General features: G+C 36.5%; 6 protein-coding genes across 6 annotated transcripts in view; 5 read left to right on the top strand and 1 right to left on the bottom strand.

Annotated features, from left to right (window-relative positions):
* The window catches only part of LOC129786413 (calcium-transporting ATPase sarcoplasmic/endoplasmic reticulum type), a 642,650-nt gene that overhangs the window by 572,219 nt on the left and 45,212 nt on the right, over positions 1-25,219 (top strand). The gene's annotated exons all lie outside the window — the stretch shown is intronic.
* The window catches only part of LOC129786498 (3'(2'),5'-bisphosphate nucleotidase 1), a 1,077,868-nt gene that overhangs the window by 1,033,284 nt on the left and 19,365 nt on the right, over positions 1-25,219 (top strand). The gene's annotated exons all lie outside the window — the stretch shown is intronic.
* LOC129786409 (uncharacterized) lies at positions 2,789-10,218 on the top strand. The gene is made up of 14 exons (XM_055821408.1): positions 2,789-2,870; positions 2,955-3,302; positions 4,037-4,594; positions 4,665-4,964; positions 5,055-5,135; positions 5,201-5,278; positions 6,614-6,726; positions 6,786-7,293; positions 7,356-7,534; positions 7,604-7,743; positions 8,044-8,829; positions 8,898-9,113; positions 9,192-9,317; positions 10,088-10,218. Exons 1-14 carry the CDS (start codon positions 2,789-2,791, stop codon positions 10,128-10,130), a joined length of 3,558 nt encoding a protein of 1,185 aa, XP_055677383.1. The 3' UTR covers positions 10,131-10,218.
* LOC129786817 (mucin-2-like) lies at positions 11,134-15,831 on the top strand. The gene is made up of 3 exons (XM_055822057.1): positions 11,134-11,145; positions 11,970-12,795; positions 12,854-15,831. Exons 1-3 carry the CDS (start codon positions 11,134-11,136, stop codon positions 15,829-15,831), a joined length of 3,816 nt encoding a protein of 1,271 aa, XP_055678032.1.
* On the top strand, positions 16,036-17,788 carry LOC129786456 (CWF19-like protein 1 homolog). The gene is made up of 3 exons (XM_055821508.1): positions 16,036-16,099; positions 16,152-16,312; positions 16,372-17,788. Exons 1-3 carry the CDS (start codon positions 16,080-16,082, stop codon positions 17,739-17,741), a joined length of 1,551 nt encoding a protein of 516 aa, XP_055677483.1. The 5' UTR covers positions 16,036-16,079; the 3' UTR covers positions 17,742-17,788.
* Positions 19,277-25,124, bottom strand: LOC129786474 (farnesyl pyrophosphate synthase). Its single transcript, XM_055821546.1, has 5 exons — positions 24,419-25,124; positions 20,998-21,071; positions 20,757-20,827; positions 20,548-20,688; positions 19,277-20,341 (listed from the first exon to the last, which is right to left on the bottom strand). Exons 1-5 carry the CDS (start codon positions 24,595-24,597, stop codon positions 19,571-19,573), a joined length of 1,236 nt encoding a protein of 411 aa, XP_055677521.1. The 5' UTR covers positions 24,598-25,124; the 3' UTR covers positions 19,277-19,570.

Below are 25,219 nucleotides of genomic sequence, written 5' to 3'. Positions count from 1 at the left end.
ATACAGCTTATTCAAATTTCCGGACATTGCGTATAAAAGAGTTTCCGTTTTTAACAAAATCCACAGCAAAGTGCTATCGACTACGGTGGATAAGTCCCAAAAGCACCCCGCCACGGTAATTCTTCCACTATGTACATGAAAGAGATGCTACGATGGTCACTCAAACACATATTCTATGGATCTCACGCAATGGTCCTGGATTTTTTTTCTTCTTCATTGTACTACACACTCGTGTAGACTCTATTTTATTATTGCATATGTGATACACCTGTAAATGATGATGTTGGTGATTGTTAATTATTATAAGCGCACTTGGAGGGAACATTACCATTTGAAATGATGACAATTTCGAAAATCAGTCTTTCATGAGTTTTCACCGCGATCGGTCGCAAAATCCAATTCGTTGCGAGATCAGGGATTTTTTTTCTAATTTAAATTTAAAAGTGTTCTCTAGGAAAAATTCTATCTCATCAGTGAAGTGTTCATATTGGCATAAGGCACAGGCAAATCTTCAACTAAATGGATTATTCCTCGAATTAGGATCGCTGATCAACATAAAAAAAATTATATCAGTGGCAGTGATCCTAAAAAGGACTTTACAATTTAAATCAGTTTTTACCAAATTTACATCATAAAGTGCATAATGTGAAAAAAACAGAATTTCTTGATTAAAACTAATCTATTTAGAACCTTTATGGAAGGAATCAAAATGAAATGAAAAAAATTTGAAGAATATATTTTTTTGCATAAAAAATATTCATTTTAGAAAAGTTTTTTTTTAATTTTTGAACTGACGTTCAAACGGGAGCGTCGTTAAATTTTTGCTGCTTTAATCCAAGGAATGAAAACGCATTGGGTCAGCGCTTTAATTCCTTGGATTAAATCAGCAATTTAACGACTCTTACGATTGAACGTGAATTTAAAAATTCAAAAATTACTTTTAGTAAAGTTTTTTATTTAAAGGAAAACCAAATAATTCTGTATCTTGTCATTAGCGACTAAAGCTCAGAATTTCTGTGTATAAATAACATTGAGCATAGCATAGCATATTGAGGATATAATTCCTATTTTTAAATCACAACAATTTATTTTTCGAGAAATATTAAAAATATTTTATTTTCAAATATATTTTTAACATAAATCAAAAAAAGAATCTAATATTCCTCCCAGAACTCATAAAATATCTCTCTTGAGATTTTTTGATAGAATTCAAGCACGAGATTTAATGGCAGGGTAATTATGGAGCATGAGCCAAAAATTTAAAACCTTTCAATTCAATTTCTTTCATTGTTCTGATATCTCATAACTTATAAAATTTTTCATAAAACTCATAAATTTTATTTGATTTATTTTCTATCCCTTATTTTTGTTCAGCTGTAACTTAAAAGTTTAGAAAAATCTATTATTAACAAGATATGTATTTTAGTTTTTTGCTTTTTAAGGGAAATTTCAAAATGTTAGAATATAAAAAATCTTACCTATTTTATTAACCAATAAAATGAGGAAAATTCTTGTAAGGAAGTTAATTTGCGCTATTTTGTACTACAAAAATATTAAAGAAAAATAAATTAGAAAATTAATTATTCTGAACGTCTTAAATGTTCAAAAATACTTTAAACTGCATTCATCTCCTGTTAGAAGTTTTGAATGGTTTTCTAAGTTAGTGAAACATTAATTTTTATGCTTAATTAAACAGAGAGTTTTTTTTTGTATTAAGCCACTATAAAAGTTTTTAAAATTAATAAAAAAAATATTCTTAGAAAGAAAATTAATTGAAGCTTTCAAAGCTCATTACAAGGAGTTAAAAAAAATAAATCAAGATAGAAAAATCTGTATTGCTCGCAAAATAATTTGCAAACTCTATGATTGACTAAAATCCTATAATTTTTATGTGCCTAATTCTCGGTTAAATCGCACGTAATTTCTGAAAGCTTACAAATAAAAAGAAATTTCCCCACCATCATGTATGTTTTCCATAAATTCAACATAAATAATATTGCAAAAGTGGAAAATTGCCAAATTTTCACAAAAATGAATATTCTAATTGAAATTTGCGCGAAAGAATAGTCCAAATTAGTTGGGACAATTAAATCGTAAAAGCTATTCGTGCTGCAAAAAACGAACATTTTTTTTTATTATTCTCTGAAGCACAAAAAATTGCAGAATTCCAAAAAATGTGTATATAGTCATCAACAAAGAATTAAAAGGCACATGTCGAAAATGAAAATTGTGTCCACAAAAGGTCATTTTCAAATTTCACAATAATTCTGTGCGCATAATTTGAAAAATATTTTAATTCTGTCTCGCAAACAACAAAAGACCGGAACATATTTCCGTTTATATGAATCACTATGAAAGTTTTACGTGAAATTGCACAAAAACACTTTTTTCATCAATTTTTGTAATAGCGCGAATTGAAGCTTTTTTTCTATTATGCTATCTATCGTGTGTGAGTGTTTGTATAGGACATTAATGATATATGATTGTTGGGCCAAAATTGATGTTCTATGATGAAGTTTTTAGATTTTTTTTTTTTGTAAATAATAATTCAGGTCAGATTGTATATAGAAAATAGAATTTAACATTTTTTTTATTACATTGTGCACAAAATTGATGTAATTACCTGACGACTGATTTAACAGTGATTTTGCACTTTAGTTCATAAGAGGATGATGACACTGTGTTCCCATAAAAGCAATCTAGTTCATGCAAAGTGACCAATGACATTAAGTATAGTTGAAAAAGTGGACTGGACAAATTGTAACAATTAGTGGAATACATTTGCAACATGCGAAAACGACAGAGATTATGGTTTATCATTTTGGAATTAACATTAATTATTTTTGTATCAGAGATTACAACAGTTTTCGGTAAGTGTTGCTTTGAATTATTTTTATGAAGAAAATTCTAGGCATGATTAAAAGAAAATATCTCAATTTTTGTGGGGTGAAAAGGTCAAACAACGTGTAACAATGGATTGGGAAGGGTTCTGTATGAGCGCCTACCTAATCAGCAACTTCAGGGATTTGATGATGATGTAGTTCGGGACACAGCACCGCCTTTTCGTGTTCTCGAAAAGTGCCAAGATCTCTGTCTTAGAGATCGAACAGCTGCAAATAATCTAGTTAGAGCTTGTACGAGCTTTGACTTCCAACCCGGTAGTCGTATCACCTCCTTTGGCGGTAATCCCGAATATGAGGAATCAACATGCTACCTAACACGCGAACAAGCTGCTCCCGAAGGCATTGGGAATTTAATGCTCGTCCCAAATAGTGTTCACTTTACCGAAGTTTGCCTTACCTGTAAGTTTTCATTTTATTTGAAAGGATTTTCCGAATATTTAGGAAATTTTAGAAATTTTCTGATCCGTTTTTGAGTCAATTTTTGAACCAAAAAAATTTTTTTAGTATAGTCGTTAAATGTTCAAATAGTTGTCTTAATAAATATTTTTCATTAAAACAATCTTCAAGAGTTTCTTAAACTATCAGACAATGAGTCTTATTCAGCAACCAAGAAAACTTTTAAATTCGCTTGAAATCTTGGGAGAAATTCAATATTCAAACAGATTCCTTAAAAAAGACTTAAATAAAAAGGTCTTAAAGGTCTGTTAAGTTTCTTTAAGAAAAAAAAACTTGAAATTTCTTAAGAAAAATTTAAGATTCTTAAATTTTTTTAAGGGAAATTTAAGATTTCTTAAGTAAATAAAGCTAGTTGCATATTTTTAATGATTTCTACGAATTTCGCTGCCCGAAGGCGATCAGAAAAAATCATCGCTTAAGAAAACTTATTTTTTTTACGAAATCTTAAGTTTTTTTTTTAAAGAATCTTATGAAAACTTAAGGCATTCTTAAGAAAACTTAAATCTGTCTAACTAGTGAATTTCACCCTTTGAAATTTCAGTAAAAAAAAATTCAAAGAATTCAAGGGTTTTTTGGTCGCTGAATAAGGCCTAATACTTTAAGATTCCTTAAACTCCCTCAATTGAGAAAGAAAATCCTTGATTAAAGTTAAATTTCAAAATATAAAATCCCTTTAGCAAGTCGCCCTGAAAGGGAGTGTCCAAGTCGTCGGTATGTCTTTGAACGGCATCCCAGGAAGAAGCTAAAACTCCCTGTTTCGGACATCAAGGAAATGACAGCAGCCAATAGATCCGATTGCGAGGATAAATGCCTCAATGAGTTCTCCTTTGTGTGTCGCTCAGCTAATTTTGATTCAGCTATGAGAAGTTGCTCCCTGAGTCGCTTTACGCGACGAACACATCCTGAACTCATGGAAGACGATCCCAATTCGGACTACTTGGAGAATACATGCCTCAACGCCGAGAGACGTTGCGATGGTCTGGCTATTTTTGTCAAGGAGGAAAATAAGAAACTCGGTGGACCCTTTGAGGTGGACATCTTCAACAATATGACCCTTGAGGAATGTCAAATGATGTGCCTAAGGGCGGAAAAGTATTTCTGCCGATCAGTTGAGTTTGATGATCAAACTAAGCAGTGTATTGTATCAGAAGAGGATTCCATCTCGCAAAAGGACGAAATCAACGTTAGTTCTAGCCCTACGCATCATTTTTATGATTTAGTTTGTCTAGATAATCGTAAGTTTAGAAATTTTAAAATAAAAGAATTTTTTCTAGGATAATCTGATGATCTTTAAATTTTATTTAGAACGAGGATCAGAGTATCCGGATAATTCTGTAACATCCCATCTATTTTCTGGAGGACGACGTCCTGACACGGCTTTCCAGAGATACCGAAATTCACGATTAGGCGGTGAATTTCATTCTGAAATAACCGGAAGATCTCTCAGTGAATGTTTGGATGAATGCTTACGCCAGACAAGCTTTCAATGCAGATCGGCTGTATATAGCGATCGCTTCCGCACATGTCGTCTTAGCAGGTACAATCAAAAGGACGGTATGCGCATTATCTACGATGCTGATTATGATTACTACGAAAACCTGATGCGTAAGTTGAAATTTTCCTTTTTTTCTAAACTGTTCTGGATGATAAATAATATTAATTCATTTAATTTACACAAAATATAAATATTAACAGTTGGTGGGGATGGTATGGATGATCGCGATCGTCCTGCTATGAGACCAGATATGGGAAATGATTGGCGAAATCCATATCCAGGTAGTTAATTATGAATTAAATTCACAAAAGTTTTGCATTTACACGAATTTAACTAAACATTGCAGGTGATAAAGATCGGTATCCTGATGACAGATATCCGAATCGACCTGATCGTTACCCATCACAGTGGAGACCAGAAATGGGTATATACATATATATTTTTTTAATGAATCACTTTTATTTCTCAATGTTCCAACTGAGTGCAAAGACACGCAGCCGACACTTTTTAGTTGTTAATACATGAGTGGTTTTCATGAATAATATTAAAATGGATCAGCACAATGCAGCAGTGCTGATGATCTTTTGTAACTAATGCATGGTTAATTTTTCGTAGGCGATCGCTATCCATCAGATCGGTATCCCCCGAGTGGATACCCAGATGGCGGTGGCTATCCACCGGGTGATGATCGATATCGCCCTGGTATGGGTGATCGGTACTACCCTCCATCGGGCATGGGTGATCGATATCCACCGTCTGGTATGGGGGATCGGTATCCACCATCAGGGATGGGTGATCGCTATCCCCCACCCATGATGGATCGGTACCCTCCGGTGTATGATAATCGCTTACCAGGAGATATGTATCCCACTGATGGTAGATACCCCCCAATGGACAATCGCTATCCAATGGATAATCGCTATCCCATGGACAATCGTTATCCACCACCACGCTACCCACCACCCATGGACAATCGCTACCCTATGACGGACAATCGCTACCCAATGATGGATAGTCGCTATCCACCCGTAAAGGGTAGATATCCGGATACACCCGAATACTGGCCCCCACCTAGAGGTCGTCCTGGAATGCAAAGTGGCTATCCTAGTGGTCCAAATGATCCAAATGTTCCACCGATGTATCCTGACAAAAATACCCCACCGCATGGTGGTGCCCGATATCCTGAACCCGATATGAGATACCCCCCACAGTATCCAAGTGGTCCAAGTGGTTTCTCCGATACACGGTATCCCGCTACCGGAAATCGCTATCCACCTGTCTCTGACAATCGCTATCCACCTGTCTCCGATAACCGCTACCCACCTGTCTCCGATAATCGCTATCCACCTGTCTCCGATAATCGCTATCCACCTGTCTCTGATAATCGCTTTCCAGTAGGTAATGATCGAAACCCCATTTACATTTACAAATATGGCAACAGAGAAAAATTTCCAAGTGGCACAGGTAGCACTATTCTACGTCCTATATATGTTGATGTAAACCATATTTGTCCTAATCCTCACTACCTCAACTATTGAATTTTGCTCCCAATTCACGTGATAATTAATCCTTTTTATGATATCTTTTTTAATTACAATTAACTGATGCAGTTTTTAACTGATGCAGTTTTTTTCATGCACAAATGATTTTGCAATTTTTATTTCAAGAAAAGATGATGTTGAGATAATGAGGATTGGCGATCAGAGATAATGATAAATTTCGTAAGAAATTTAAGATTTAATAGATGTGATTTTCATAGGATATGATCGCTTCCCAGGCTATCCAGATCATGATCAAGGATACGATCGTGGGTACCCAAGTGGAGGAGGCTACCCAAGCGGAGGAGGATACTACTATGGATACAGGGATACAGTAAGTTTTTCATGTTAACTAAAACATTTAAAAATTATTTAAAATGTAAATAATTCTAGGGCTACGGAGGCTATGACAGAGATCGTGGCTATGGGCGTCCAGTACAACTGAGTCCTGGCTACCCTCCGTATGAAGCTCCCCTTCCAGTTCGTCCCTTAGGCGGTGGATCAGGCTATGATAACAACATTAATTCCTTGACGGGTGATGGATTCGGTGGCTACGGACCTGTAGGACCAATTAGGCCTTTTGGTTCTCGCTGCGAGGAAGACAGCTACAAGCAGGTTGCGTCTCGTCACCGAATGCGACGTCCCTACATTCGACGATCCATGACAGTGCCTACACTCTCGCACTGCCAGCGAGAATGTACAGACACGAGGGATTTCTCCTGCAGAAGCTTCAACTACCGCGAGGGTGGCTATGCTGTAGATCAGGACTCCAACTGTGAGCTAAGTGATCGCGATACGAGAGATATGGATCTCCAGGATCCCATGATGTTTGATATTGGAGCTTATGATTACTACGAGAGAAGTTCTGCAAGGAATGGCCTAGATGGGGATTGCTTGGACGGTAAGAACGTTGTAAATTGATTTTTTGAAATTATTCTTAAATAATTAAATTCTCTTCTCAAGTCTCTCAAACCTGCAACGAGGATGGAATGGAGTTCACATTGAGGACACCTGAGGGTTTCATCGGAAGGATTTATACATACGGATTCTATGATCGATGCTTCTTCAGAGGAAATGGAGGAACTGTTAATGTTCTCAGAATTAGTGGCCCACAGGGATATCCCGAATGTGGCTCTCAAAGAGTAAGCAAAATTGATTTAAAAAAATTATTTAATTTTTTATTAATTTAAAATACTTTCCAAATAATTTAGTACGGAGACACAATGACCAACATTGTAGTTGTTCAATTTTCGGACAATGTGCAAACCGGCAGGGATAAGAGATTCAACTTGACTTGTCTATTTCGAGGCCCTGGTGAAGCAGTCGTTACATCCGGATACATAGGAGCAGGGTATGTTATATAGTTTTCTATGCTGTAATAGTTCTTTTGTCTAAATTCTTTTAGAGTATATGTAGAAGAGATTTTTTTGCAAAAAGAGAGGATCGTAAAATTTCTAGATTGTAGGACCTTTGAACTTTAGGACCTTAGGAAGTTAAAAATTTGAGATTTAGCTGCTGAAATGTACGCATTAGTGTAACACACTAATGAAGCAATGTTGAAAACTAATGCAGTAGCTACTAACATTAACATTGCCTACAGCTGAAGAACTAAAGCATTACCTTTGTTAAGTAGTTTCAATGATATCGACAGGTCTGGCAGTCCAATCCCCATTGAATACCTCCCAGCTGAGAATACGATGAACAACAAAATTCGCCTTTTAATCCTTTACCAAGGAAGACCAACGACAACAATTGCAGTTGGTGATCCTCTCACATTCCGCCTTGAATCGCAGGATGGCTACAAGCAAGCTGGAGATATTTTTGCCACAAACGTCATAGCAAGGGATCCCTATTCAGGGCGAAGTGTGCAGCTTATTGATCGACATGGGTGTCCTGTAAATCCATACGTATTCCCGGAGTTGGATAAACTCCGTGATGGGGATACACTGGAGGCCAGATTCAATGCATTTAAAATTCCAGAATCGAATTTCCTAGTCTTTGAAGCCACAGTCCGTTCCTGCCGCGATGGATGCCAACCAGCTTACTGCCCAGGACCTTCAGGGAGGTCTGAACCGTCATTCGGGAGGAAGAAGCGTGAAATCAATGGGACACTTATTGCCCAAGCGACAATTCAACTGAATGACACTGAACTCAATGAAACTCAGGAAGATGCCATTGATCCATCATCAACGGATGAGACAACAATTTATAGCACCGAAGAGGAGGTGACCAGTGATTTCCCTGAACAAGTTAGGGAAATGATTGAGGTGTTTGAATCGAGAGAAGAAATGGAACAGGATGCCTATGCGAGGAAAATTGTAGCACCTCAGGAAACTGTCTGCATTTCCCCCTCAGAGTATCACGGATTAATTAGCGCTGTTATCCTACTCATGATCTTACTCCTGAGCATTTCACTCATAGCTGGACTTGCCTACAGGTAGCTAAAGAAATTTTTCTTTGGGGAAAAATCAATAATTGAATTTATTATAATTTTTTTTTCTGCAGAAGATACTGGCATGTTTTAATGAAAAATCGCTATGCTGACAGAAGTTCCCCCGTAACATCCTTTAGCCCATCTGCAATACACCAAAATCTCAATATATCGAGCGTTAATAGCCAATTTGATGCATCAGGACGCAATAATTCGCACCGATCTGGAAGTACAGGGAGACCAGGACTCTCCCTTTTCAGTGGGAATCTTCAAAAGACCTTTGCAACCGGGTGAGGCATCTGTTTTCATCTTATTTCCCCATTAAAAGAAATCTAATTCAGGGAAGTTTTTTTTTAAATTATATTTAGGAACCTCTCAAGGATGTGTCAAATTCCTGTAATGAATCCAATAAGGAATAATGGAGATCAACCATTAGAATTTGAGGATCCAAGCGAACCAATTTACACAGATCCATCGCTATTCGAACGATCAAGGTAAATTTTAAATACGAAACATTTGAAAGTTGCTCTTTCTCTCTCTCATTAGGAATTACAAAAACTTTAGGTTTTTAAAGGTTTTTTTTTTTTTGAATAAAAGTTCAAAAATCTTAATCAATTATTTTTGCAATTTTTATGCTCTTTAAAGCAAATCTAATTTTAAAAAAATTGAAAAGAAAGTTAATAGGAAATAAGAATCATTTTAGCTATTATTCCTGAGTCAACTAAAAAATCAAACTTCTTAAGAAAATTATTTAATTTGTACATGGTAACAATTTATTTCCTTACGAGTAAATAAAAATTTAAAAATCAATCTTTTAATTCTCTAAAAAAATTATTCATAAAACTTTAAATATTGGTGTTGAATCTGATAAAAATCGTTTCTTTATACTAACAACTTAAAAGCTTTTGTAAGATTTTGACAGTTGATGTTTTAAAATTGTTTAATTGTCGTTCTATAAAAAAAAAACAAAGAATTAGTTGTTCCAGAAAACAGTGAGAAAGAACTTTAAAGAATCCTGAAAAAGTCATTTTCTTTCATAAACTCGTTTAAAGAAAGAAATAAAATGTCAAAATATTATAAGATTTTACCCAAAATATCTGCCAGAATACCAAAAATCTTATAACTGACGAATTGTTGTTAAAATAAAAGATTTATATCGGACCCATTCATTAAACTTTTGACATAAAAAAAACAATTTATTCACAATAAAAAAAATAATTTAGAAATTATGTATGTATCTTTTACAGAATTGATTGATTTTCAGATCACTACGAAGCATCGCTGTGCGTCAGAGTAATGAAACATGAGCGTCTACCTGATAAGAATTCCAAGTCCTCAATTTCTTTTCTTCCTTAGTTTATATACAAATACATATATGCAAATTAAAAAAAAAAACATGAAAGAATCACAGCTAATAATAAAAAAAAACACTAATAAAATAATTAATAAAAGAAAAACAAAATTCAACAATAAAATTTTAATTGAAAAATCATTATCAGCTCAAAGCTAATTTCTCTGTGATTTTAATGAGAACTTTTATTAATTTTTATTAATTTTATCAATCAAATAAATTGGTGTTGAGCATAAAATCTAAATTATATACATTTTTAATAAAATAAAATAATAGTAGGATTTAAAGAGCAGAAATCGCATCATCAATCAATATATAATTTATTTCAATTTTCTTTTTTCTATATAAAAAAATTTATAAAGTATATAAATGTAATTTTAAAATGAGGAGTATTTTTAAAAAAAAAAAAGAATAAATTGTAGATCTAACAATAGTTTAACAATAAAAATATAATGCAAGTGAATCCGTGTCTTTTTTACTGTTGTTTGTAAATAAACATACAAAAATAGAGTACCTTCAGAGCTCTATAAAATCTGATATGATCCCATCATGTGAAAAACAGCTCATAGAATAGCTCAATGAAGACGACCCATCACATACTTTGCATTCCAACCGTCCACGCGGTTTCGTGCATTTATCAAAACTTCGCAAACATTTTACATGAAAATGTTTTGGCAACATGAACTTGGAGCGTTTTTAATTCTCAAACTTCGCATCATATTTTGCATAAAAAATATACATTGTCTTCCCTTGTACAAGACAGTGCCTTGGAAATAATAACATCAACAATCTCAATGGGCTCATATAAAGTGTCCACAGAAGATTTTCCAGTTCAGATGGTTTTATACCAAAGTTGATGTAGTTCTCCCGAACAAACGCTAAAAGTGCTCAAATTGTGGATTAATTAAACTGCAGTGCAAAGTGAAATTGGATACGCAAATAAACCTAAATAAGATGAAATGGACTTTTGGGTTTTTCTCTGTATTGATAAGTGCAACAATTATCGTGAAAGAAGTTCATGGAAGATATTTATACACTGAGGTAAAAATCATTAAAAAAAATAAATTTTATTGTGTTTTGTGAATTTAATTGAATTGTTTGTGTTGATTTGTGAAAATTATTAAAAGAATTTTAGGAAGTTTCTCTAAATTTAAATTAAAGTTCTTAATGTGCTAAATGTGCGAAAAGTTGGATTTATTTTTACGTTAAAAATAAAAAGATATTTTTGTTGATTTTAAAAGAATTCAAAATTTCAAAAGTAACGTATTTTGTTAAATTTATGAGATAAACGTGGCTCAACTCGGACCTCCAAAGGTCCACGCAGAATGAGTAAAAATGTTATAAAACAAAAAGCAATATTCTTAAATTTGGTACTATTTTAAAGCCCATTTAATGCTCCTTTAACTCACATTACTTTCTACATTAACAGTTTTATCAGTTTCAAGAAATAGCGGATTGAAAAAAAGGCCTTAAGAGGTCCAAATTGGGCCACGTTCCCCTAGAAAATTAATAGAATGTCTTATTATAAAATTTTTATGATCGGAAATAAATTTTTGGTACACTGATAAAAATTGATAACTAATATTTTGCGTAAAATTCATCCCAGAATGATCATTGTCCTGAAGGAACGTTTTACGATGCTGCAACAAAATCATGCAGAGATTTCCCCGGAAAAGGGGAACCTATTTATGTAGATCACGTAAGTAAAAGTACCTTTACAAATGTTTTAAATAATTAAAAAATTCTTAAGAAAAATATATATCTAAACATTATTTTTTCCCTTAAATTTTTAAAGTCAACGAGATGCTCTGATGGTTTTATTGGACTTAAAATTCATCCAACAAAGAGCAACTACTACTACTACTGCCAAGAAGACTGCGTAGTAATTGGTAGATGCGGTGGTCTCTGTATCTTCAATGATCTCTCGAAAACATGCGAAAAGCTCAATATGACCCACCAGCCGAGTATTAAGATTTACGACGAATCCCACGGTACAATAAGCGTACCTGAATGTACGAATGTGGGAAGATTCCCAATAGCCTCCAATTGCTCCTTCTACTACACATGTGATCAGAATTCCGGGTACTTTGTCCAGAAGGTGCTCAAGTGTCCCGGAGGATCTGAGTATAACATTAATTTAAATAGATGCTCCTACTATGGAAAATGTACTCCAACGGAATTCTTAACATCAGCTGGGGATGGCATATGCCCACCATGTAAATACCCGGGAAGATTTAGATGTCCAACAGATTGTTCAATGTACTGCACATGCAGCCAAAAGACTGATGGGAGATTTTATCAAACTCAATATGCATGCCCACCTTCAATGTTCTACGACATACAGACAGACAATTGCTTGCCATCGAATCTTGTAAAGTGCGAATATCTGACTTCTGATGAAATAATTGAGATGTACATTGCAAAGAATAAGAACGAAAGTGTTGTTGAAGAGAATCCAATGTATGAGGAGCCAGATACAACGGATAAAGTTAAGGGAGAGTTTGATTTCTATGACATACCAAGAGAATCTCAATTGAAACATACGTACCAACCTACAGAATTTTCATATGAAACTGTTGAAGTTAGCAAAGATAGTGAAGCATCTGATGATAAATATGAAGGTATGTAAATTCTACGTAAACCTATTCACCTTTAATATGATTATTATTATCATTATAGGACCTATGATGCCTCCAGCGCCTACGTATTTACTACATTTACCAGAAGATCAACAAACAGGTGATCAGTATGGTGAAGGACACCACGATGGGTATGGTAGTGAACATTATGGCGGCTACTACGGGCATGATTATGATCATCATAAAGATGATCATCATGATCACCATCATCATCATCACCAGCATCATCATCATCACATAGAAACTACTACACCTTGCGAAGAAACTACAACATCAGCACCAATAGAGACAACAACTACACCTGAAACACAAACGACAGCACCACCTGCAACAGAAAGTACAGCACCGCCTGCAACAGAAAGTACTGCTCCACCAGTAACCGAAAGTACTTCTCCACCTGTAACCGAAAGTACTGCCCCACCTGTAACCGAAAGTACTGCTCCACCTGTAACCGAAAGTACTGCTCCACCTGTAACCGAAAGTACTGCCCCACCTGTAACCGAAAGTACTGCTTCACCTGTAACAGAAAGTACAGCTCCACCTGTAACCGAAAGTACTGCTCCACCTGTAACCGAAAGTACTGCTTCACCTGTAACAGAAAGTACAGCTCCACCTGTAACCGAAAGTACTGCTCCACCTGTAACCGAAAGTACTGCTCCACCTGTAACCGAAAGTACTGCTCCACCTGTAACCGAAAGTACACCTTGCATAGAAACCGAAAGTACAGCTCCACCTGTAACCGAAAGCACTGCTCCACCTGTAACAGAAAGTACATCTCCACCTGTAACCGAAAGTACTGCTCCACCAGTAACCGAAAGTACTTCTCCACCTGTAACCGAAAGTACTGCCCCACCTGTAACCGAAAGTACTGCTCCACCTGTAACCGAAAGTACTGCTCCACCTGTTACCGAAAGTACACCTTGCATAGAAACCGAAAGTACTGCACCACCTGTAACCGAAAGCACTGCTCCACCTGTAACCGAAAGTACTGCTCCACCTGTAACAGAAAGTACTGCACCACCTGTAACAGAAAGTACTGCTCCACCTGTCACAGAAAGTACTGCCCCACCTGTAACCGAAAGCACTGCTCCACCTGTAACAGAAAGTACACCTTGCATAGAAACCGAAAGTACTGCTCCACCTGCAACAGAAAGTACTGCTCCACCTGTAACCGAAAGTACTGCTCCACCTGTAACAGAAAGTACTGCTCCACCTGTCACAGAAAGTACTGCTCCACCTGTAACCGAAAGTAGTTCTCCACCTGTAACCGAAAGTACTGCCCCACCTGTAACCGAAAGCACTGCTCCACCTGTAACAGAAAGTACACCTTGCATAGAAACCGAAAGTACTGCTCCACCTGCAACAGAAAGTACTGCTCCACCTGTAACCGAAAGTACTGCTCCACCTGTAACAGAAAGTACTGCTCCACCTGTCACAGAAAGTACTGCCCCACCTGTAACCGAAAGTAGTTCTCCACCTGTAACCGAAAGTACTGCCCCACCTGTAACCGAAAGTACTGCTCCACCTGTAACCGAAAGTACTGCTCCACCTGTAACAGAAAGTACTGCTCCACCTGTAACCGAAAGTACTGCTCCACCTGTAACAGAAAGTACTGCACCACCTGTAACCGAAAGTACACCTTGCATAGAAACCGAAAGTACTGCCCCACCTGTAACCGAGAGCACTGCTCCACCTGTAACCGAAAGTACTGCTCCACCTGTAACAGAAAGTACTGCCCCACCTGTAACCGAAAGTACACCTTGCAAAGAAACCGAAAGTACAGCTCCACCTGTGACCGAAAGCACTGCTCCACCTGTAACCGAAAGTACTGCACCACCTGTAACCGAAAGTACTGCTCCACCTGTAACCGAAAGCACTGCTCCACCTGTAACAGAAAGTACATCTCCACCTGTAACAGAAAGTACATCTCCACCTGTAACCGAAAGTACTTCTCCACCTGTAACCGAAAGTACTTCTCCACCTGTAACCGAAAGTACTGCTCCACCTGTAACCGAAAGTACTGCTCCACCTGTAACCGAAAGTACTGCTCCACCTGTTACCGAAAGTACACCTTGCATAGAAACCGAAAGTACAGCTCCACCTGTAACCGAAAGTACTGCTCCACCTGTAACCGAAAGTACTGCTCCACCTGTAACAGAAAGTACTGCACCACCTGTAACCGAAAGTACTGCTCCACCTGTAACCGAAAGTACTGCTCCACCTGTAACTGAAAGTACTGCTCCACCTGTAACAGAAAGCACTGCACCACCTGTAACCGAAAGTACTGCTCCACCTGTAACCGAAAGTACTGCCCCACCTGTAACCGAAAGTACTGCTCCACCTGTAACCGAAAGTACTGCTCCACCTGTAACCGAAAGTACACCTTGCATAGAAACCGAAAGTACAGCTCCACCTGTAACCGAAAGTACTGCTCCACCTGTAACCGAAAGTACTGCTCCACCTGTAACAGAAAGTACTGCACCATCTGTAACAGAAAGTACTGCACCACCTGTAACCGAAAGTACTGCTCCACCTGTAACCGAAAGTACTGCTCCACCTGTAACTGAAAGTACTGCTCCACCTGTAACAGAAAGTACTGCACCACCTGTAACCGAAAGTACTGCTCCACCTGTAACCGAAAGTACTGCCCCACCTGTAACCGAAAGTACTGCACCACCTGCAACGACAACCACACCTTGCATAGAAACCACAGTTTCTCCTGTAACAGAAACTGAAGAATGCGATGATAGTGACTCAATTTATGATCTACATAAGCATCATCACCTTTCGGATGATATTGAAATATATGAAGAGGGTGGTAGTGTTGAAACCGTTGAGAGCGTAGATGATCGCCCCTGTTGTGAATGCCATAACGACAATCAGAAAATTGTAGTTTTTAACCCGAAGAATGATACTTCAACACTTATGTTTAAATTATTTAATCGTGCATACCAAATTGTAATTAATTTGAAAGACAAATGTGACTGTCCCTGCCATTCGGATGAATCAAAGAAATAATTCAAATTTACCTTAATTCGCCTAATTAATTTAAATTTAAAATTATTAATATTTATGTCAAATCATTTATTTAAAAAGAAAATGTTTCTTTAATAACATTTACCAAGTTTACCAAATAAACGTGATAAAAATTTTAAAATTAAATTTTTACAGTGTATTTATTTTGTGGTTTCATTTTTACCAGTATTGTTTTCGCTGATTGGAATCGTTGTTTGTTTGTAAACATTGCCGCTAGAAGTCTTTTGAGCATGGAAAATAAGCAGAAAATGTGAGTAAAAAATGTATTTTCCTGAATTTTCTTGACTCTTTGTTTTCCTTAGTTTAATATGTGGCGATGTTGGTGGGAAAATTAACAAATTATTCGATCGTGTTGGCTCAATTGCCAAGAAATCCGGCGATTTCGACTTCTTGTTCTGCGTTGGGGATTTCTTTGGGGATGATAATGAGGAGTTTGAGGTTTACAGGAGTGGTGCAAAGAAAGGTAATTAAGCTAGCAATCGGTGTTCTGGATGAGGGATAATTTTCTTGTAATTTGCACAGTTCCTGTTGCAACGTATATTCTGGGTCCAACTGCGGAGAAACATTTGCCATTGTTTGAGGATGCCCCAAATGGGGAGATTTGTCCAAATGTCACGTACTTGGGTAAGTCTGGTATCTACGTAACATCCTCGGGCATGAAGGTTGCCTATGTGAGTGGGAAAGAAGCTGAAAAGCCATCCGCAGTGACTTTCACAGCAGAAGACACAAAATCCGTGAAGCTCTCTTGTTTGGCGAGTAAATCTTCCGGAGATTACAGAGGAATTGACATTCTTCTCACCTCCCAGTGGCCACATGGAGTGGGGGATTCAGTTGAGTCATCGAAGCTTCTTTCCCTCCTTACCATGGATATACGTCCGAGATATCATTTCTGTGGCATGGAGGATGTTTATTGTGAGAAGCCTCCCTTCCGGAATCCCTCTGACAACAATTCCCAGCTGGATCTAGCCACGAGATTCATCTCCCTGGCTTCCGTGGGGAATACAAAGAAGCAAAAGTACATTTATGCTCTCAGTATAATGCCAGTGGATAAAATGAGACTCACAGACCTGATTCAGAGAACTGTGGATGAGATTGAGTGCCCCTACTTGGCAATTCCGGGACTCCTTGGCGTAAAGACATCTCAGGGGGATGATAGTGCAACTACGCAGTACTTCTTCGACATGAATCCACATCAAGGAGGGAAGAGGCACTCCAGAGATGGATCTGGACACGCAGCAAATAAGAGACCCCGAAAGGAATTCAGCCTTGAGAAATGCTGGTTCTGCCTCTCATCCGTCAATGTTGAGAAGCACCTGATTATTTCCATTGGAGAATCCTTCTACCTTGCCCTTGCAAAGGGTCCCCTGAATAATCATCACGTCTTGATAATCTCCATTTCTCACGTGCAGAGTGTTTCCCTTCTTCCGGAGGAAGATTTCGCCGAATTGCAACGCTTCAAGGACACCCTGGGGAGTTTCTTTAAATCCCAAGGAAAGGCCGTTTGCTTCTTCGAGAGAAACTACAAGAGTAGCCACCTACAAGTGAACGCCGTCCCATTGGATGCTTCAATTGCGTGGCAATTGAATGAAGCCTTCGAAACAAGTGCTGAAATGTACAAATTGGACTTTGAGAAACTCCCACCGCTCACGAGTGCTTCCCAATTGCCATCCGGACCGTACTTTGTGGCTGAATTGCCGGAAGAGGTGACCCTTCTTACGCGTCAAATGAAAAATTTCCCCCTTCACTTTGGCCGGGAGGTGATGTGCAATGAGAATCTTCTCAATTGCGATGAAAAAATCGACTGGAAGGAATGCCAATTGGATGTGGAGCAGGAAAAGGAGCTCGTCCAGCAATTTAAGGATGATTTCAGAGATTTTGATTTTACAGTGTAAAAAAAACTTATTGTGAACGGAAATAAATGAGTTTGATAAATTTTAAAGATCTAGAAGAGAATTTTCAGGAATTTTGGGAAAAGGATTCCTATACGGATTTATTTAAATCCTTCCTTTTACCTTATGGTTCCAGTAAATGAAAGATAAGAATAATGTTAGAAATACGAATATCTAGGTCGGAAGTGACCAAATTTTTTCTTATTTGTATGGTTTCTCGATGAGGTACCACTGGGAGCTAAGTCAATGTGGCCAATTTTCGCTCCTCTGATTGTATTCGGCTTGATAAATCAATAAATGACTTCTTTTACTAATCACTAATTTACTAATTCAAATAATTATAAAGAAATTGACGATTAATTAACAAAATTATGAAAAGTTTTGGAGAACATTAAAAGCGTGATGTTTTTGTTGACATAATTTTAAGTAGGCTAGTATTGAATACAGTCGGTTGTCGCAGTAACAAGAAAAAAAAGATTTGTAGGCCTAGCAAGAATTAAGCTGATAAGGATCCTGGCAGAAGGTCTGGATCTTTTTTCCACCACAATTCAAATGAATACAATCGTCCACAAAATGTTCTCTTAGTTTGAGACAGAAAATTGAAGTTTGTAAAATTTTTGAATACACTTCTCCTTCCCGGAACGGTTTGACGTGCTCCCGGAAAGTGCCATAAGTGGCTGGAAGTTATTTAGTCATCCTGCCCATTGCATCAGGAAGTTTCTAGGGGATCTTAGGAAGTTCCTTTTCAACACCCGGTTGATCCTTGATTTTATTTAGAGGTCAAAATCTGTTCATTTAGCAAACCCCTTTTGCATTGCATGAAGCATTTTTATAGGCAGATTTTGACCCCTAAATGAAATCAAGGATGAACCGGGTGTTAAAAAGGAGATTCCTAAGATCCCTTAGAAACTTCCTGTTACAATGGGCAGGATGAATACTCAACTTCCAGCAACTTATAGCACTTTCCGGGAACACATCAAATCGTTCCGGGACGAAGTGAACAAACTTCAGGTTGCTCAATCCGATAAGAGGGATAAGAGGGGCCGTGTTATTTGAGTAAGTGTCATTTGAGTAACTTCAAAAATTCGTGTCGTTTGAGTAACTAAGGGTCCTAATGGATTAGGCAGGTATATGGCTATTTTTATGCGTGTCTTGTGAGTAACATTCGATTTTGGCTTAACCCATCTGAGTGTCTATGGAGTTCCGAAGGTAAGCAGCAGTTCCAGAAGTTCTATTTTGGATGTTGGTCCATCAAACGTGAATGAGATAATTTTGATATCCACACTGAACAAAGAAATAAGGATTTTCTGTGTAAGTTTGTACTTTTCTTCCCCTGTAGTTTCAACTGTCAAGAATGTCATTTCGTCAATGAGCAAGGCTCCAAAAACTTGTGCTTTCCACTAGATTTTTCTTCCTCAATCTTCATTTTCAGAGCACGGTGTGTAACTTCTGTCATTCCAGGTGTTGCATTGATTTTAGAATACCATGCTCGAATAGTTCGTTCGGAAGGGAGCTTCTGGTCCAATGTCCTGAAAAAATTTTAAAGTACAAAAATCATTTATTGAGTAAAAAGTCCTTATTACAGGATTTCTTTACAAAATTAGCTCTCTAAGTTTTATTTTTTCCTCCAAATTGTTATGTTTTTGGAGGTATACATATAAAATATCTCCCTACCTATATACTCTCTATCAATATAAACTTTAAGTGAACTTTTATCCCAAAAATTGAGAAAACTATGACTTTGAAGAAAAGAAAATTTAACCATTTAGCCCCCCCTTTACCCCTCCAATGTAATTTGCAATTCCTTTGGAAGTTATTATCCCATCATTTTATTAGGCTGTTCTCCTGTAGAGTTTATCCATCAATTTTAGATAAACTTCCACGGGAATTCCACGCGATGTTTGCTGAATGTGCGTCTTGATCATGTTGTACGAATCCTCCTCGTAGATTTGGTAGGTATTCGGCAGGGATACCTCATCGTAGAGCTTCTTAACACGCTCCACGGACTCTGCGTCATTCTTCCCGTAGGATTCCTTCAGGAGTGCCTTCTGGGCTGCTGTTGCACGCTGCAAGAAGACCACCGCCAACCACGTACATTTCCCATCTTGGATGTCCGTTCCAATCTTCCCCGTGTGCTCGGGATCCCCATAGCAATCGAGGAAATCATCCTGAATTTGGAAGAAATATCCAATTTCGAGGAGAATTGTCCTTGCCTGGCGGAAGGCCTCGTCATCCTTGTACCCAGCTAGGTGCATTGCAGCCGCCACGGGCATATAGAAGGAATACCACGCTGTTTTATTCAGCACAATCGTCTTGTACAGCTCCATTGTGAAATTCAAAATATCCACATTGGCTGATCTTGTGTCCAAATGTTGCCCCATTGTCGTAATGAAGGTCATCTCGTGAAAGAGCTCAAGCAGCTTCACGTAGCAATCCAAGTGACTAAAGTGCTTCTTGAGAATCTGATAAATACCAGCTTCAATCATAAGGCCATCATTGACAGCCGACAGCTGGACGTCTTCTTGTTTGTACCAGCAAAGTTGACCCCTTCGTGTGGTGCTCCCGTCCATTATGTCGTCCATAAGGAGGAAAAGTGCCTGCAACTGAATGTTTAACAGCTCTTGTAAGAACTTACAAAGAACTTGATCCAATTCCATACAAGGTCAATTTCTTCATTAAAATTGTGCAATGCCATTGAATAGATTGATTGAGAAGTCAAGAGAAGACTCTCAATGATCGCCATTGATCAAAAGCTTGTGCAAGATCACAAAAATACTTTAAAAAGAAAGCAAAATTCCAAGTTTCTTACCAACTCCACACACCATCCCAAATAAATGGCCAATCTTCTATTTTCTTCAGTTAAATCTGACTTTGCGGCAATCAGTTCGAACGTTTGAGCCGTCGTGACGCCACGATTCTTCTTTCCACCTTGCGCATTGTACTGCAAAACCTACAAATACATAATGCAAAAAAACTCAAAGTTGAACAACAAATAAAATTAAACGAAGGTAAACTTACACGTGCAAAATGTTTTCCATCTTCCCGGTAGTCAAATTGTTTTGCTTTGTCTTTTAATTCTCTCACAATATCTACGTGATGGAAAAAAGGTGGAAAAACAACATTAATTTGGAATAAAATCATAAATAGAAGATAAGAAAAAAGAAATCAAACACTCCAATAATTATTCGATAATGAAGAGAGCTCTTGGAGACAAATTGATAGTGAAAGAAGGAAAATAAAAGAAAAAAACATTTCAAACCTGGAAAGTACGACATAAACTCTCGGCTTTTATCTTTAGACAAGGCGGGGGAGTACTGAATGGTGGAGAGTGTTCTGAAATGATACAAAATTGCAGAGATAATTGATTTTTAGCACAACAAAGAGTAGAAAGTTGAATAATTCTTTTAATTAGAGTAATTTTTTCTTAACACTTTATTTTAATTACCAAGGGGAGTTTATCTGGCGAATATTTTGATTTTTTCTTTTAGGCGAATCGTCCAAATAATAACTATCCTTTGTAATAAATATCCTTTGCTATTAAACCAAATGTTTATTTTTTAGATTGAATTTAGTACTTTTCCAGCCTAAACTTTAGTATGTTCATTTTAGGCTTGAATTGAGCACTTGATTTTGAGCTTTTAATGCACAATCTGAACCTTTTTTTTAGCACTAAGATCAGAAAAACTTATTTCGACTCAAAAATACTTTCTATTCCAGGATTGAATTAAGTAATTTTTAAACTGAATCTGAGCCTTTTTAATGACTAAACTAATAATAACTTTATTCTGATTGAATTTAGTGCTATTCAAGCTCGAATTTAGTATATTTTTAGCCTTGAAATAATCACCTTTTCTTCACAATCAGAGCCTTTTTAGGTCTAAAAACTAAGAATATATACCGAATATTTTAATTTCTTTTTGCGAATCATCCGAATTTTTCTGAAAATCCGAATATTTTCATTCAGATGAATCCCCCTTGTTAATTTCTTTGAATGGTTTCCATAATTCTGTCTCTCACAGTTCTTTGTCGTTGTCTGAATCACTTGGCGTAATAACATGAAGGTACACCTAAGTAATATTATGAGTGGCAAAATTATAGAAAAATGAACGTATTGCAAAATATTTCTTCTTACAATTAGCGATATTTTACACCTTTTCCTGTATTTATTTATTCAATTTTCTTAAATGAGAATTTTTGGGAGGAAATGTTGAATTATTTTTCTTTCCTATGAGTGAAAACTAAACAAAGAATTAAGATATACTCCGGTCGTGAAAAGAAGTCACAAAGAGGTAAAATCTCAAGCTTCGAGACTTCTTTTCATAAGCATGAAATAGTTAATTTCTGTAAAAAAAAATCTTTTCTTTTCTTAAGAACAATAAAAAAAATCTTTTTATATATTTTCTGACCTGTTACGACATTCTTTTTAAAAAATAAATTTAAGATTAGGTCAGAGGTAAAATGAAGTTAGAACACAATAGTTCTTAAAGTTTTGAGATGAGATGTTAAGATTTTATTGACATTCTGCGAAAAAGAATTGAAAGTTTTGAAAGTTCTAAAATAAATTAGTACTTTTAGACCTCCGCACTAAAAAGATGTTTTAATATTCTGTTTATTAAAAGAAACACGTGTTTTATGGCCTATCAAACGAACCCCCTTTTTTCTAGTCTATAATAAAGAATAATTAATACAAAAAACATCTGAAAGTTACAAATAAAATATAAGCGAAATTACTAAGTAAATTAAAAACGTACTAAAAATCCAAGAATTTCAGATTTTAAGTTTTTTTTATGCAGAGGAATGAATTTCTTTGAACGAAGTTAAAACTTCTAATGTTAACCCAGATTGTCCAGATATTTTAATTTTAACTTTTGAGAAAGTCTGATTTCAAAATTGACCAGAATATCAATCAAAATTTTTGAAATTTCACGAAAGAAGTTCTAAAACTCTAAAAATGTTATCCAATCTGTTTGACTTTTAAGAAATTAAAAACTTCTGCTACTTTTACGCACTCAGTCAACCAAAAAAATTTTTTTCTAGTCGAAAAAACTAATTCAGCTTAAATTTTACATTTTTTCTAACATCCAGATTAATAGGCAAACTTTTTAGTTAATAATAATTTTTTTAGAGCAACTATAAAAGAAATATCACGAAAAAAACCGCGAAATGGTTAGATTTTCTCCTGAAACTAGCAGAACCGTTGTTTTAGTGACCCCATTGAATTTTATTACATCTCTAACTGATCAAAAAATGCTTATTTGCTGATTAAATGTTTTTCCAAATTAAATTTTATTGACTAGAATAAAACATTTTAATTTTCTTTTTTATTACAGAAGTGTAGAGCAATTGCGACTAATTCTAATCTATTAAAGTGTGCAACAAGATGCATAAAAAAGATCAACAAGTGTATTGCTAAATGCTATATTGTTTAGAATGGGAAAAAGATAAAAGTGTTGAATAAATTTGAATTAATAACCCATTAGAATTTTTTAATAAAAACTGATAAAGTACCTATAGAAGTTTTATCGACTTTTAGTTGTCTTCGTAGTGTTTTGATATAAACTAAAATTCTTTAACAATATATTTAAGAAAGGATTTTGCCTTACTTTTTAAGGACTTCCGACAATTTAGTTTAATGCTGAGTTTTCTAGCATTGTTAGCTTAAGAACTGAAATTTCTTCCGTTTTCTTAGAAACTATGATAAAGACTAAACTTACTAAAACGGCAATGTACGCAAACCAAGAAAGCTTCCAAAGAAAAGATTAATGTCCTTTTGTTAATGACCTAGAACCCCCTAAGGAGAATAATAATAAAAGGTCAAGAAGCTATCTTGTCATCAATTCTTAAAGATGTGTTTTGTATTGCTTTCGTAATCTACCTACGTAATCCCGTCTAATAATAAACTCCAGCTGCTTTATCTCAAAACAATTTTTGATTTATTCAAAACATTTTCTTGTGAACTTATTCCAACAAAAGATATAAAATTCACACAATAAACAACGAGTGGGTATAGTGAAGGGGCAAAAAAAGTCCATAAAAGAGGACTCTAGAAGAATAATAATAGTTCTATTTTTAGGTGAGAAAACTTTATTTGCGATGAAAAGAAATGCAAATTGTTTATTTTCCGTTTTCTCGTCAATATTTACGCGCACCAAAAGCTCCCTGGAAGACGCTTTATGTGCAAGCATTGGAGTTTTGTGAACAACGATCGCGCTGATACGGATCGTCTGTGATAGAGTTCCACCATGCGTTAAGTTCGTGGCTGGAGGTACAAGAGAGGAAGAGAGTTTTATAAACTCAACTGACCTTGGTGATGTGAAGACTTTTCTGTGAATAATATTTCAATCTCTATGCCCACATTCTTCCGCGCGATCTTGCAAACGATCAATGAGCGGTACAACCAATTTATGCGCGTGGCAGCTTTATGATCTGATCATTCATTGATTGTTTTGATGATTTTGTTGCCGTTTTCTTCCCTCATTTAAGAAGCTGATAAGACAGCTTAATCGCCAAGGGATTGGCTCATTTATGTTGAGCATAAAACCACCATTTTATTGACGTTTGATGCGCGAGCGATCATTAAACATCGATCACACTGCCAAGATCATTTTCTCACCACATTTCTTCGCACAATGACTTTTCAAGTCAGAAAAAAAGGAAGTTCAGAGATCAGTAATTATTACCTTGTTGCTTTCCTGGCTCTGCCCTCAGTCGCCTTCTCGGGAGCATCATTCTTCTTGAGATAATCCGAATTGTTGACCTCACTGCTGGTGGTGATGCACCGCAGATGCGCTAGATGATCTCCACGTAGCTTTGGCTTAATTAAATTCTGAACAAACGGGTTTCTCAGAACAGAAAACATCTTCTTCCTTTCACCAGATCCCCCCAAAAATGAGCCACACAAAGCCTTCCGTTCTGCCGCTCCCTCCGCACACAAAACTTATCAAACAACACACAAAGCGCGACACTCTTCTTGGTGATGTGACACCAATAAAAGCCCCCAATCGGATGATTTAGCCGTCGTCCAAAGAGAGACTATCCGCAGTCACTGGAGCTTCACCGAATTCTGGCGTGAAAAATGGTTAAAATTCAAGAAAACGCGGACGTGCCACTTATCACTCCCCCAGTCGCGGTCTTTCCCCCACCACGTCCAGCACTTCTTGTCAAGATGTTTTCTCCTCCGGCACGCAATGTCCTGCTCCAGAAACCCCCTCAATTGGTCTATTGGCACCCAGGTGATGTGAATTTATCCCAGAATCCCTCCAGAGAACTTCCTAAAATGTATTTTCACTGGAAAATGCGATTTTTTTTGTCTCAAGAAAATCGCGCAGATTGGGAACGACGTTAAATTACACTGATAAAAAAAACTATTAATGCTACGGAGTTTACGCAGCGGTTGCCATACGTTACGTACACTGTTAGAAATTATTCTCATTAATTTATTTTGTAAAAAAAAATTACATTAGATATGCCAAACTATGATT

The sequence above is a fragment of the Lutzomyia longipalpis genome, chromosome 1 (genome assembly GCF_024334085.1).
Source record: "Lutzomyia longipalpis isolate SR_M1_2022 chromosome 1, ASM2433408v1".
In the NCBI taxonomy this organism is placed as follows: Eukaryota; Metazoa; Arthropoda; class Insecta; order Diptera; family Psychodidae; genus Lutzomyia; species Lutzomyia longipalpis.
Note: the sequence above shows the minus strand (reverse complement) of the source record. Positions and strands in the feature narration are given on the sequence as shown.